The 11,813-nt window shown below is 50.6% G+C and overlaps 1 protein-coding gene and 1 pseudogene across 2 annotated transcripts; both read left to right on the top strand.

The window, feature by feature from the left end:
* The window catches only part of LOC119357556, a 16,168-nt pseudogene extending 9,037 nt beyond the window's left edge, over positions 1 to 7,131 (top strand).
* A 999-nt stretch (positions 7,132 to 8,130) lies between these two features.
* LOC119358864 (protein PARTING DANCERS homolog) lies at positions 8,131 to 11,458 on the top strand. 2 transcript variants are annotated; one of them, XM_037625268.1, is made up of 10 exons: positions 8,418 to 8,655; positions 8,743 to 8,801; positions 8,900 to 9,021; positions 9,110 to 9,198; positions 9,306 to 9,401; positions 9,480 to 9,574; positions 9,658 to 9,698; positions 9,783 to 9,866; positions 10,529 to 10,687; positions 11,125 to 11,458. In XM_037625268.1, exons 3-9 carry the CDS (start codon positions 8,914 to 8,916, stop codon positions 10,676 to 10,678), a joined length of 663 nt encoding a protein of 220 aa, XP_037481165.1. In that variant the 5' UTR covers positions 8,418 to 8,655; positions 8,743 to 8,801; positions 8,900 to 8,913; the 3' UTR covers positions 10,679 to 10,687; positions 11,125 to 11,458. The 2 variants fall into 2 exon arrangements, with proteins under 2 accessions (XP_037481166.1, XP_037481165.1); XM_037625269.1 differs by lacking the exons at positions 8,418 to 8,655; positions 8,743 to 8,801 and adding an exon at positions 8,131 to 8,337.
* Positions 11,459 to 11,813: the final 355 nt, after the last annotated feature.

The following is an 11,813-nucleotide window of genomic DNA, read 5'->3' as shown; positions in this document are numbered from 1 at the left end:
TAAGATCTCTCACTTAGAAACTTAGCAGCAGTCCGGCACTCGCCTAAGTTTGAAAAAATCCTACCGAGTGGAGAGAAATCCTCCCACTCGGGGGCTTAGCTGCAGTCCAGCACTCGCCTAAGTTCTCTCACTTAGAGACTTAGCTGCAGTCCGGCACTTGCCTAAGTTTGAAAAAATCCTACCGAGTGGAGAGCAATCCTCCCACTCGGGGGCTTAGCTGCGGTCCAATACTCGCCTAAGTACGAAACACATCTCATTCCTCAAGGACGACGAGGGTCAGGTCGATTGCCACCTTCTCCTGGGGAGCTTCGCCGCAAATACAATGTGCGCTCCATCCTGCTCTGCAGTAACAAGGTGAAGGTCGACTGCCACCTTTTCCTTGAGAGCTTCGCCACAAATACAATGTGCACTCCGTCCCACTCTGCAGTAACGGGGTGTGGGTCGATCGCCGCCTTCTCCTGGGGAGCTTCGCCACAAATACAAGACATAGGTCGACTGCTTCCCTCTCCTTCGGAGCTGCGCTATGAATGCAAAGGTTGTCTCGAATGAAGAATGGGTTCACTCAGCAGGAGATTCATAAAGATATCCAACGGTAAACCAAGTTCGGATAAATTCCAAAGGTTCCAAATCACAGATCGAAGTACTCGGACATGCAGCCCAAAAAAGTTTAACGGTTACAAAAACCACTCGGCATCCCGAGGCAAATTTAAAGTGGGACATAAGAGTTTGTTCACTCCGCGGGAGGAGGGCTGGAAGGCTCGACGAACTCATCCAGGTCGACGCCGTCGGCTATCTGAGTGGCTGCAGCGATGAAAGTCTCCATAAAGGTTCGGAAGTCATGCTTCTGGGTGTTGGCGACCTTGATTGCCGCCAGCTTGTCTTGTCGCACCTCCTTGCAGTGGACACGAACCAAGGACAGAGGCACATCAGCACCACACCGAGCAGAAGACTTCTTCCACTCCTGCACTCGGTCAGGGATTCCGTTAAGTCGAGTCATCAGAGACTCGAGATCATTTTGGAGCGTAGCCTCTGGCCAAAGTGTCGGGTCGATCCGTGACATGGAGACCTTCAGTCGAGCCAAGTAGTCCACGGCACCGTCGATGCGAGATTCCAGTCGGAGCAGATTCATGGCAGTTTCATCTTTCACGGGAGAGTTTATTGGATCCAAACATGGTTCGATCCGCCCAGTCTCCTCTTCAAAGTTCTGGCAAAACTCTGCATTCACGATCCAAGGATAAGTCAATTTTCATACACTGAGTCGACACAAAAAAAACACCAGTCGGAACTAAATGTGCACCTTCAAGCTTGATGTACAACTTCTTGGCGAGGCTCCTCAAGTAGCTCTCCAGATCGTCCCTCCTGCAAGCGATGCCTTCCATCTTTTCGTTTAGTTTGAGGTTATCCTTCTTCCAACGTGTACACTCCCTGTTGGCTTCATTCAGAGCGGTCTTCAGCCTGGTATTCTCTTCTTCTAACTGGCCGACCGAAGCCAGCTTCTGTTCGGCCAGAGCGGTCTTGTCGTCAACCTCCTTACGGGCAACAGCCAAGTCCTGATCCTTCTTCGCCAGAGCTTCTCTCAGTTTTTCTGCAAAGAAATGATGATTGATTCGGAAATAGCAGAAGGGTACTCAAGCCTAAAAACTAACCAGTCGACAAAATCGTCTTACCTGCGGCGCCGTCTCTGACCTTTTGCAGCTCTGTCCTGGCCAACTCCAAATCAAGGTTCAGTTGAATCTGCTGCTTCTCCAAGTCAGCAAAGCGAGCTCCAAGATCGCAAGATTTCTGAAATCAAAGGAGAGAAGTTATCATTACAGCAAAAAAACAACAACAAAGGCAATAAATACTAAGACTACGGTCGACTACCAGCAGTCCACCATAGTCTCGGGGACTACACCCAGTGGGTGCACTTAGCGTGCCCCCACCGGTTCTGATCCCACTCGACCGGCCCGCCGCAGTCGAGTCCAAAAAAACAAAAAAAAAGAAAGTAGAACTCAGACTACAGTCGACTGCCAGCAGTCCACCATAGTCTCGGGGACTACACCCAGTGGGTGCACTTAGTGTGCCCCCACCGGTTCTGATCCCACACGACCGGCCCGTCGAAGTCGAGTGGAAGAGACAAACTACCAGTTTGGTTTATACATTCGGCAAAATACAAGGACTACAGTCAACTGCCAGCAGTCCACCATAGTCTCCACTAGTCCAAAACTTCAATCGACGCACCCAGTGGGTGTACAGACGCAAAGATTTTCGAAAAGAATCTTCAGATAGCCGACTAACCTGAACGTTGCTCTGGAGAGCCGAGCTGGCATCGTAGGCGGCTTGGCTGGCGTCCCGCACCATCTTCATCTTCTCCATCATAATGCCCGCCTGGCGTATGGCTTCCCTAGCAGCATTCACCTCATCCTCCGGGACATGATGGGTTGCAAAAAGTGAAGGCGGGTCGACAGGGGCTCGAGCAGTCGACGAAGAAGGCAAGGCACTCGACAGTGGCTCGGCGAAGGTAACAGAACCCCGATTGTCGTCGCTAGTGTCCTGAACGACCGGCTCCGCCCTCGGCGTCGACTGTAGCGCCTCACTTACAGGAGCTCGCCTATTCCTCCTCGTCAAAGGCCTCTCGGACTCTTCATCATCATCAGGGAGGTCAATAATGTTGGGAGCTGTGCAAAGTTCAATTGCCAAAATCACGTCACCCAATGAGGCACATTGCAGTTGAATCGACCGAATAAAGATAGTATGGCAGAAATCATACCCGGATTAGAAGTGACCCCATCCTCCATCACCTCATCATCATCCCTGTAAGCCGAGGTCCCGGAAGTGGCAGCACTGACAATTCCAAAGTTCGTCCAGTTAAAATAAGAAAAACAAACAGCGCGGAGCGTCGAGTGAATGCAAAGAGAGGCACTCACGCGGAAGCAACGGGGATGTCAATCTTGATTTTCGGCAACGCCTTCCGAGTCTTCGGCTCTACAACTCTGGGGTGCTTTGGCGCCTTATCAGTCGGGGTTGGTGAAGAGATCCGAGGGCGCTTCGAAGACTGACCAGCCGGAGCAGTTGCCTTGTCACGGGCACTCGGCCGTTCTTGGTCAAGCTTGGATCGCCTCTCCCTGCGAGGAGGCGACTCGACTTCTTCTCCACCGCCTGAGTCGTCGCTTCCTCCATCCCCTTCACCATCGGAAGTCCACTCGCCGCTTTCGCTGCCACTCGCCTCGCCTTCCAGAGCTTGCTCTTGCTCCCCGTTGGGCATTGAATACATTTCAATAATGGCCTGAAAGAAAGCAGGTAGATTGAAGTCAGTCGATGCAATATAGGCAGCTACGCGAGTGAATTCAGATTACAAGCAAAAACTCAGAATCAGACCTGCTCTGGTGCGTGGGACTGGTTGAATGGAGGGACTCTCCTGGCTCCCCTGGGATTGTCCTTATTCCCGGTAATGCCAGACAGTCACTTCTCCAGCGTGTCGTCGTCGACCTCCTCCGGGTGGATCTGAGTGGAGTCTTCAAGATCCGAATACATCCACATCGGATGGTCTCGGGCTTGGAGAGGCTGGATGCGCCGCTGAAGGAAGACCTCCAAGAGATCCATACCAGTGACCCCGTCACGAATAAGCTGGACCACTCGGTCGACCAGCACCTTCACGTGCGCCTTCTCCTCCGGGAGCACCTTCAAAGGGGAGGGTTTTTCCACTCGGTCCATGGTAAAGGGAGGGAAGCCAGTCGATTGCCCTGGCGTCGACTGGTCTTTGCAGTAGAACCAGGTCGACTGCCATCCGCGAACTGAATTGGGAAGAATCATGGCCGGAAAGGAGCTTTTTCCCCTCGTCTGAATGCCAAGACCCCCACACATCTGGATCACTTGGGTCCTCTCGTCACTCGGATTATCCTTTTTCACTGTCTAGGAGCGACAAGTGAAAATATGCTTGAAAAGACCCCAGTGAGGTCGACAACCCAAGAAGTTCTCACACAAGGAAATGAACGCGGCAAGATAAACGATTGAGTTGGGGGTAAAATGGTGGAGTTGAGCCCCAAAGAAGTTCAGAAACCCTTGGAAGAAAGGATGAGGAGGCAAGGAAAACCCACGGTCGACGTGGGTGGCAAGAAGAACGCGCTCACCCTCCCGGGGTTGCGGCTCAGATTCCTTCCCCGGAAGCCGCGCCGAGTCGTAGGGGATCAGCCCTCCCTCGGCCAGGTCATCGAGGTCTTCTTGGGAGATCCTCGAGTGGATCCAGTTGCCCTGGATCCAACCCTTCGGCAGGCCAGTCCGCGAGGAGGATCCGCCCCGGCTCGTCGCCTTCCCCTTTGACCTCGCCGTCGCCTTCTTTGCCCGCTCCAGAGCCGCTGTCTTCTCCTTCACCATTGTCGCCGACGAGACGCGTGTGGCGCGGTGGTGCTGGAGCGAGAGCGAGCGCAGAGGAGAGGCGTGAGGAGGAGAAGAGATAATGGGGCACACTGTTCGGGAGACTCCGGTCCAACGCCTTATATGAGGCCGCTTCCGAGTGGCTGACAGGTAGGCCCAGATGGCTCTGTCAAATCCCGCAACGACCGCACGAGCGATACGTGGCGAAAAAGGTGGCGCGGGAATCGAGGCAGCTCCGCTCTATCTTGTCCGATTACTGCGGCCTCCCCTGTCTCACGCGCTTCCCAAAATTCGGATCCCACTAAATCCGCGGGCAGCAAATAACTTGTCAGACCAAAGATCTCCTCTGCACCGTCACTCGGAGCCTTACAAGTAAAGAAACTCACTCGGCGAAGAATTAAGAATGGATCAAGGCGACTGAAAAGGGAGTTGCTGTCGTCACTCAGATCCGTTGATCCGAAACAAGATATGCTCACGGCATAGAAAACGAGTCGGAGAAGTCCTCAACTCCTTCCCCACTCAAACCTCGATCCATTCGGGGGCTAATGATGAAGCTATGTACCTAGGGTAGGGTCACGGACCTGTCCTAACTGCCCTATCCAAGGACACCTCTAGAATAAATCACCTTTCAATCGACTTGGAGGTGTTCCACTCGACAGACTCGAAGACATTCGACCAAGAAGCAATTACTCGACCAAGATCCAACCACTCGACGGCCAGGAGACCTAAAGTCACTCCGCACGCTAACGGTCGGTCATTAAGTAGCTTTTATGGTCATCATAGCACTTTATTACTAGCGTTATCAGTAACGCCCTACCTTAATGTACATTGAACCCTTCGTAACATGGGCTGGCCGGGGTCCTGGCGCACTCTATATAAGCCACCCCCTCCTCCGAGACAAGGGTTCACACCTCTGTAAATCATACACGCATAATCCAGTCGACCGCCTCCGGGCTCCGAGACGTAGGGCTTTTACTTCTTCCGAGAAGGGCCTGAACTCGTAAACCTTGCGTCCTTACAACCTCTCCATAGCTAAGACCTCGCCTCTCCATACTTACCCCCCTACATTACTTTCAGACTTAGAACCACGACACTCCCTCCTCCAATATGCGGACGATACCATTATTATGGTGGAGGGCACCGCCGAAGACATTGCTAACCTAAAGTTCCTCCTCCTGTGCTTCCAACAGATGTCGGGCCTAACCATTAACTTCGATAAGAGCGAAGTGATGGTGCTCGGGTTCCCCCCTGAGGAAGCACAGTCCATCGCAGATCGCCTTAATTGTAGGTTGGGTTCTTTCCCCACGACATACTTGGGGATCCCCATTAGTGACTCGCGCCTCACCGTGGCGGACCTCCGCCCCACGGTGACCCGTATGCAACATCGAGTTGAACCTTGGAAAGGGCGTTTGCTGTCTAAGGCTGCTCGGGTGATTCTCATCAACTCTTCGCTGGCTAGCCTTCTATGGTTCCTCATGAGCTTCTATAGCCTCCATGAGACCCTACATCAGGAGATCGCCAAGTACCAATCCAGATTCTTCTGGGCTGGAGAGGGAGATAAGAAGAAGTACCATATGGTTAGCTGGCCTGATATCTGCAAACCCAAGGACCAGGGAGGTCTTGGGATCCTGTCCTCCCACCGCATGAACATAGCCCTCCTGACTCGTTGGCTCTGGCGCATTGCCAATGGCGATGGAGGTCTCTGGCTCACCATCATCTAGAACAAATATCTTCGTGGACAACCCCTTGCTTTCTGTCAGCGCTCGGGCGGTTCCCAGTTCTGGCAGGTCGTCGTCCAGCTGCTTCCGGTGCTTCGAATTGGCACTTCCATAGCGGTTGGTACCGGATCTTCGACCCTGTTCTAGTTTGACCGATGGCTTGGGGACTCCCCCTTGGCCGCGCGATTCCCCGTGCTCTTCATAATTGCAGTTGACCCTCGTATCTTTGTCGAGGCGGCCCTTATTGACTTAGGGCGCCTCACCTTCCGCCGCCCCTTCGGCCCTCCCGAAGTTGCTGCCTGGGACGCCCTTATGCAGGACATCGCCCTCCTCCCTATGGACGGCGTTGACTCCCCGGATGTCACTTCGTGGTGGCTTGAGCCCTCCGGCTGCTTCTCCACCAAATCCCTCTACGCGGCCATCGCCCCCTCGACGGCCCCCGAACCCTTTAGCTTGATTTAGGATATCCGCCTGCCCTTGAAGATCGGGATCTTCATATGGCAATGGATTCGCGGTCGCCTCCCAACGGGCGTGGAGGTCCGTAAGCGTAATGGACCTGGGAACGGGATGTGCCCCTTGTGCGACACGGTGGAGGATGCTAACCACATCTTCTTCTCGTGCCCTACGGCCCAGTTCCTCTGGTCCTGCTTCCGCGAGACTGTTGGGGGCCAGTGGTGTAACACCAACTTCCCTGACCTGCTTGCAGAAATCCATGCTTCTCCCCTCGCTACCGCCATATCAGATGGCTCTGCGTTGGGGTCCTTGCCTGGACGATCTGGACTGTTCGCAATAAGCTTGTCATTCAGAAGGTCCCTCTTCGACGTGCTACTGACGCCATTTTTAAAATATGTGGATACTTGCAGCTCTGGCGGCTGCTTAGCCGCCCCCAGGATTGGGACGTCATCAACAACCTCATCGCCGACCTTCGCTCGATGGCCTTCAGCTTGGCGCCCCCGCTCCTCCCGCCACCACCGAAGCCAGACTAGATGTTGTGCAGCACCCTCCGTGTGCGTGCCTTTTTTGCTTTTCAGGGCTTGTTGAGCTGTGCCCTCAGCATTAGCCCTTTTGACTTCTTGCCGTGTCAGACCTTTGCGTGTGTGTGTGTTGTGGACGAACTTTGTTGGCTGTTGGGCTTTATCTATAAAGCGGGGCGAAAGCCTTTTTCGGTAAATTTTGTGACCCTTCTCCTTGTACAAAATTTGCATGGATGTCATCTATTCTTTCCGTTTCAAAATAGATGACTCAACTTTTTACTAACTTTGTACAGCCCATGCCCCTAATTCTCTCACATGATCCAGTCACTGAAATCCCATCTGTGTCGCAGCTGGTCTTGGTTTCCCACGTGACGGGCCCGGACCCTCTCCCCACACGGCGACAACTGCCTTTCCTCAAAGGGCGTGACGACGACAGCGCAATCGAGAGGGCGTGGTGGCGGCAGCAAGCAGGCATGCTCCGACCTCAGTCCTCCTCCTTTCACCCGCCACGAAAGTCTGGACGACTTCATCCCAACTTCCTTCCCAGAACCAACGATCCTTCTTGAGCAGCGAAGGTAGATGTGTTAGAATGGTTTTAGCGGTGTAGCAAAGAAGCTCACCACACTCACGACGATCGGGTGTCAAGATGGACTATTTCTTTTTTTAAAGGATGGTAACTCTCGACCTTTGCATCGAGTGATGCACACAACCATATTCCTGAGGTGGATTGTCGCCGTCAAAGGTGGCGAAGAAGGCAAGGGAGAGGATGTGTGCAAGGAGGAGGGCCACACAATTAGAAGAGATGACCTTTTTGAGTTTTTTTTTGTGAAAAGTTCCCACATGGTAGTAGTCGACGTGACATCTATGCAAGTGAAAGTTGATGCAGCGCAAATAGGACTACTGATGACACACTTGACAAACTTTTAGGACTCAAACATGCATTTTTATAGTATTAGAATTATTTTGACACCTCTCGAATAGTTTTAGGACTTGTGCTATATTTTACTCTTTTTTAGGGACATATATATTTTACTCTTGTAACATTTCGAAATAAAAAAGAGAAGGCCGTTCGCAGCCCACCGAGCTGTCCAGGCCCACCTCCACCGCCCCCTCGAACGCAGGCGCGGCGACGGCGACGAGACGAAGCCTCGCTCCACCGCACCGCCGCGGCCTCGTCGTCTTACTCTGCTCCGGCTTCCTCTCCTCTCTTCCCCAGATGGAGCGCTGCGCCAGCCGGACCTCCGCCCGGCCGCCACATCCCCAGCCCGCTCCCGCCCCAGCCCCAACCCCAGGTGCGGCGCCGATCCACCCGCCAATTCACCAGCTCACTCACGCACGCGCCGCCCTCGCTAGCTAGCTAGGGTTCCGGCACGGGACAGCACGTCGTCACGCGATTCGCTGCAGCGCGCTCTGCCTACTAAGCCCGGGCATGCCGTGGCGGCCGTCAGTTGCTCGACTTGGCCGAAAGGTTTGCCTGCTTGCGTATGTGATGTGCTGATGGGAATTCATGACCAATTTTGAGTGGAGAATCCTCACGCAACCATGCGCATGTATCAGTAGCGTAGCCATGCCCGGAGGAATCGCCCCTTCCGTTCTGTTACTTGTGGAAGGTTAGGTTCGGAAAATTCAGAAATTGTTTTGCTGTGTGGTTCCAAGGTTAGGTTCAGAGAATTCAGAAATTGCTTTGCTGAATGAAGGTTCTGAACACGGACCAGTAAGGAGTTAAATAACTTACTACCAGCATTTTTTGATCGTGGTACAAACAACCTCACAGTTAACCATCTGCTGATTTTTTCTGGACATATCCATATGCTGAATTAGATCTTAATGGATCCGCTGGGTGTCGTGCCGCAGGCCGTGGAATATGCATGATGAGCACCGCGTGGAGAGACAAGCAGGAACACCACCTTATCAACTTCATTGGCGCGTTCCTGGCCGCCAACTTGTATCGCCTAAACTTCCTGTCGATATCTCCTGTAAGCATCTCTTCCGGCCCTGCAAGTCACAAGTCGCGAATGATTCTGTGCTGTCTTTGCAAAAACTGATGGAGGAGGTGTATTACAGGACTTCATCTTCAACAATGGGGGGCTATCAGTTGCTTTCATCTTTGAGACGAGCTGGGATTGTGGGAATGCAGCTGCTGTTTTTAGCAGGTGCGACACTCTTCCCTGCTATGTTTTACAGCAGCATGCTGCTATGGTGTTTGTTTGCTGTAACGATTGTAATGGTGGCTTCAATGTTGGAATGATTCCTGTTGCAGGGTGAATGCATTGAAGAGGCAGTTCAAAAATCTCTATGTCGTTGTCTCTGTTCCCACGGTGGAGCAAATCGAATCGTTTAATCAGTCTTATTTCAAGTAAGCACCTAATATGTATTTTGCTAGTGCTGGGGTATGTTAGTTGGATCATTGTTACTCATGTGTGTCTTAACCAAGGTATGGCATGGAGCTTGGCTCCCCTACATTTGTGTCTGTTAACGATCCAGAGATGGGATTTGAGATGATGCTCAAGATTGCTCATGCCCGTGGAGGTTAATATCTAACTTAATTTGACTCATGATCAAGTCCTAAGCTGCAAGCATCTGACACAGATCAACACATTTTTTTTGTTCAGTATGCAAGCAGCAGGACATTAGCTCAACAATGAGGAATGAGGTACTTTCACATGCTTCCAGATCTATCGCTGCACTATATCGCTGCACTAAAGTAAGCTAAGTGATTTCTTGCCTGTGTCTGTAGCAGGAGCAAGCAGTTCAGTGCATGGATGCCTATGTACGAGTGCTCACCTCTATTCCTGGTATTGATGATCACGATGCCAATATGGTGTGTACTGAACTATCTTTTATCTTAATATGTAACTGGATGATCTCTTGGTTACTGACTACTCCCTCCGTTCCTAAATACTTGTCTTTCTAGGCATTTCAACAAATGACTACATACGGAGCAAAATGAGTGAATCTACACTCTAAAATATGTCTACATACATCCGTATGTAGTAGTCATTTGAAATGTCTAGAAAGACAAGTATTTAGGAACGGAGGGAGTAGTCAATTTCAGTTTTGAATTATTTGCGAGTTTTGGCTCTAGTGAGAAAAACAACTCAAATGGTATTGACAATAAGTACAATCATTTGCCTTGCCGTTGGCAATCATTTTTCTAAAGCATGGTTGATGACAGTTCACCGTAGACAAGTGCTCAAAGGCTCAAACATAATTATTGTGCCTCCTCTCATGAAAAACTTGATGCTATGCAACTATTCAAGAATGAGAACTAAGCATTTGCCGGATTATCTAACTTGAGAAGTCCTCCATTCTCTCATATTTGCTCTGTACAATTTGTCATGCCATGCTAATTGCAGTTAAAATCTATTGATGAACAGTGAACACCAAATTTCATATTTCTATTTAACTACCGTGTGTTTTCTGTATCTACAGTAGTCATATCAGTATCATGCCATGCTGATAGTCATGCTCTTGATTTCATAGCTTGCCCAAGCTATTGGCTCCATTGAAGCAATTGCAAAAGCATCCGAGAGTTCTATCCTAGAAAACACTGACCTCTCCAGGGATAAGGCAGAGACAATTGTCAGGTTCTTCAGGGATCCGCAGTTCTACTTAAGCCCTAAAATCAACTAATTTTTGCAGGTATTCTGTTCCCCTGACTTAAGATATGTAGCCCACCTTCTTTACTTTTGATGTATGGCTACCGTATCAGAGAACTGCATGCCTACTTTTTCTTCCATTCTTCTAACTCATGATGAGTATGCGGTGTTGTGCAATTCCTTGTGCACGTTTACCTTTGTATTCTCCTGTTATTAGCTTTCTTCTCTAAATTCCTTTGGTCTTACTCATGACGCCACTTCTTTTGCCGAGCTAATGTGCATGCTCAGCCTATGGTGATTTATATGATTCATTACGTTTAACTGGGTTTCCAATAGCTTGTTAGATGAAATAAAAGCATATATCTTGCATCTAAATCGTTGGGTTCAGAAGTACAGTAGTTAAGTTAAGCTACATATTCTGGAAGCAAGATACTACAGAGCCCGATGCATTCACATGATACCGATTTTGTTGTTTGGCAGGCAAATTGAGGTCGATTGGCTACTGAATCTGCACTGGGACGAACTCCACCGACTGCCGAAGCCATTGGTCCTCGTCGGCTACTGACTGCCCTGGTAGCGTTTAACGATGCTATGTTGCTGTAGAGTGCCACAGATGTGTGTTTGTGAGGATGTAGTGCAGCAACGATGCCATACTGCTTTTGCTTCGGATTTTTTACTGCAAAAAATCAGCTGGTTGGCTTAACACGGCGATCGTTCGGACTGATTTGCCCGACTCTTGTGCTGGAATACTTGAACGGCAGCCCAGCCTACTCTGCAAAGATGGCACACTGACTTACTCAATTTGCTCAGAGCATGGAAGCAATTTGTTCATCAAGTAATGCTTTTTTTTTGACTAAACATGAATTAGTTGGCTAATATTTGGATTGAGTAAGTAGCAAGGGCTCGTGTCGTGTCGTCCGCACGACCGCACCAGATGCAGAAATAGGAACCACTCGATGGATGCAGCTGGCTTCACGTATAAGTTGGAGCAGAGCCAGGAATATTAATCCTGAATCATGATTGGGAATTTGAGTTAATAATAATGACTAATAGCAAGATAAATACTTTTGCCTTGACCAGAACCGAACCAGACCGGATCCGCTTTCGCTGTCCCGGGCACCACCACGCCCAAACCAAAAATTGAAGTGGCCGCTGGGTCCTAAACACAC

Source organism: Triticum dicoccoides, chromosome 2A (assembly GCF_002162155.2).
Source record: "Triticum dicoccoides isolate Atlit2015 ecotype Zavitan chromosome 2A, WEW_v2.0, whole genome shotgun sequence".
Lineage (NCBI taxonomy): Eukaryota > Viridiplantae > Streptophyta > Magnoliopsida > Poales > Poaceae > Triticum > Triticum dicoccoides.
The sequence above is the reverse complement of the archived record's forward strand: the minus strand, read 5'-3'. Positions and strand labels throughout refer to the sequence as shown.

Bases quoted from the DNA above. Each gene is read 5' to 3' on its own strand.
- LOC119358864 (XM_037625269.1), top strand. From the start codon at position 8,262: ATGGAGCGCTGCGCCAGCCGGACCTCCGCCCGGCCGCCACATCCCCAG. The intron at 9,022-9,109 runs GTAAGCATCTCT...GGTGTATTACAG, and splicing joins ACTTCCTGTCGATATCTCCT to GACTTCATCTTCAACAATGG. The intron at 9,402-9,479 runs GTAAGCACCTAA...GTCTTAACCAAG, and splicing joins TTTAATCAGTCTTATTTCAA to GTATGGCATGGAGCTTGGCT.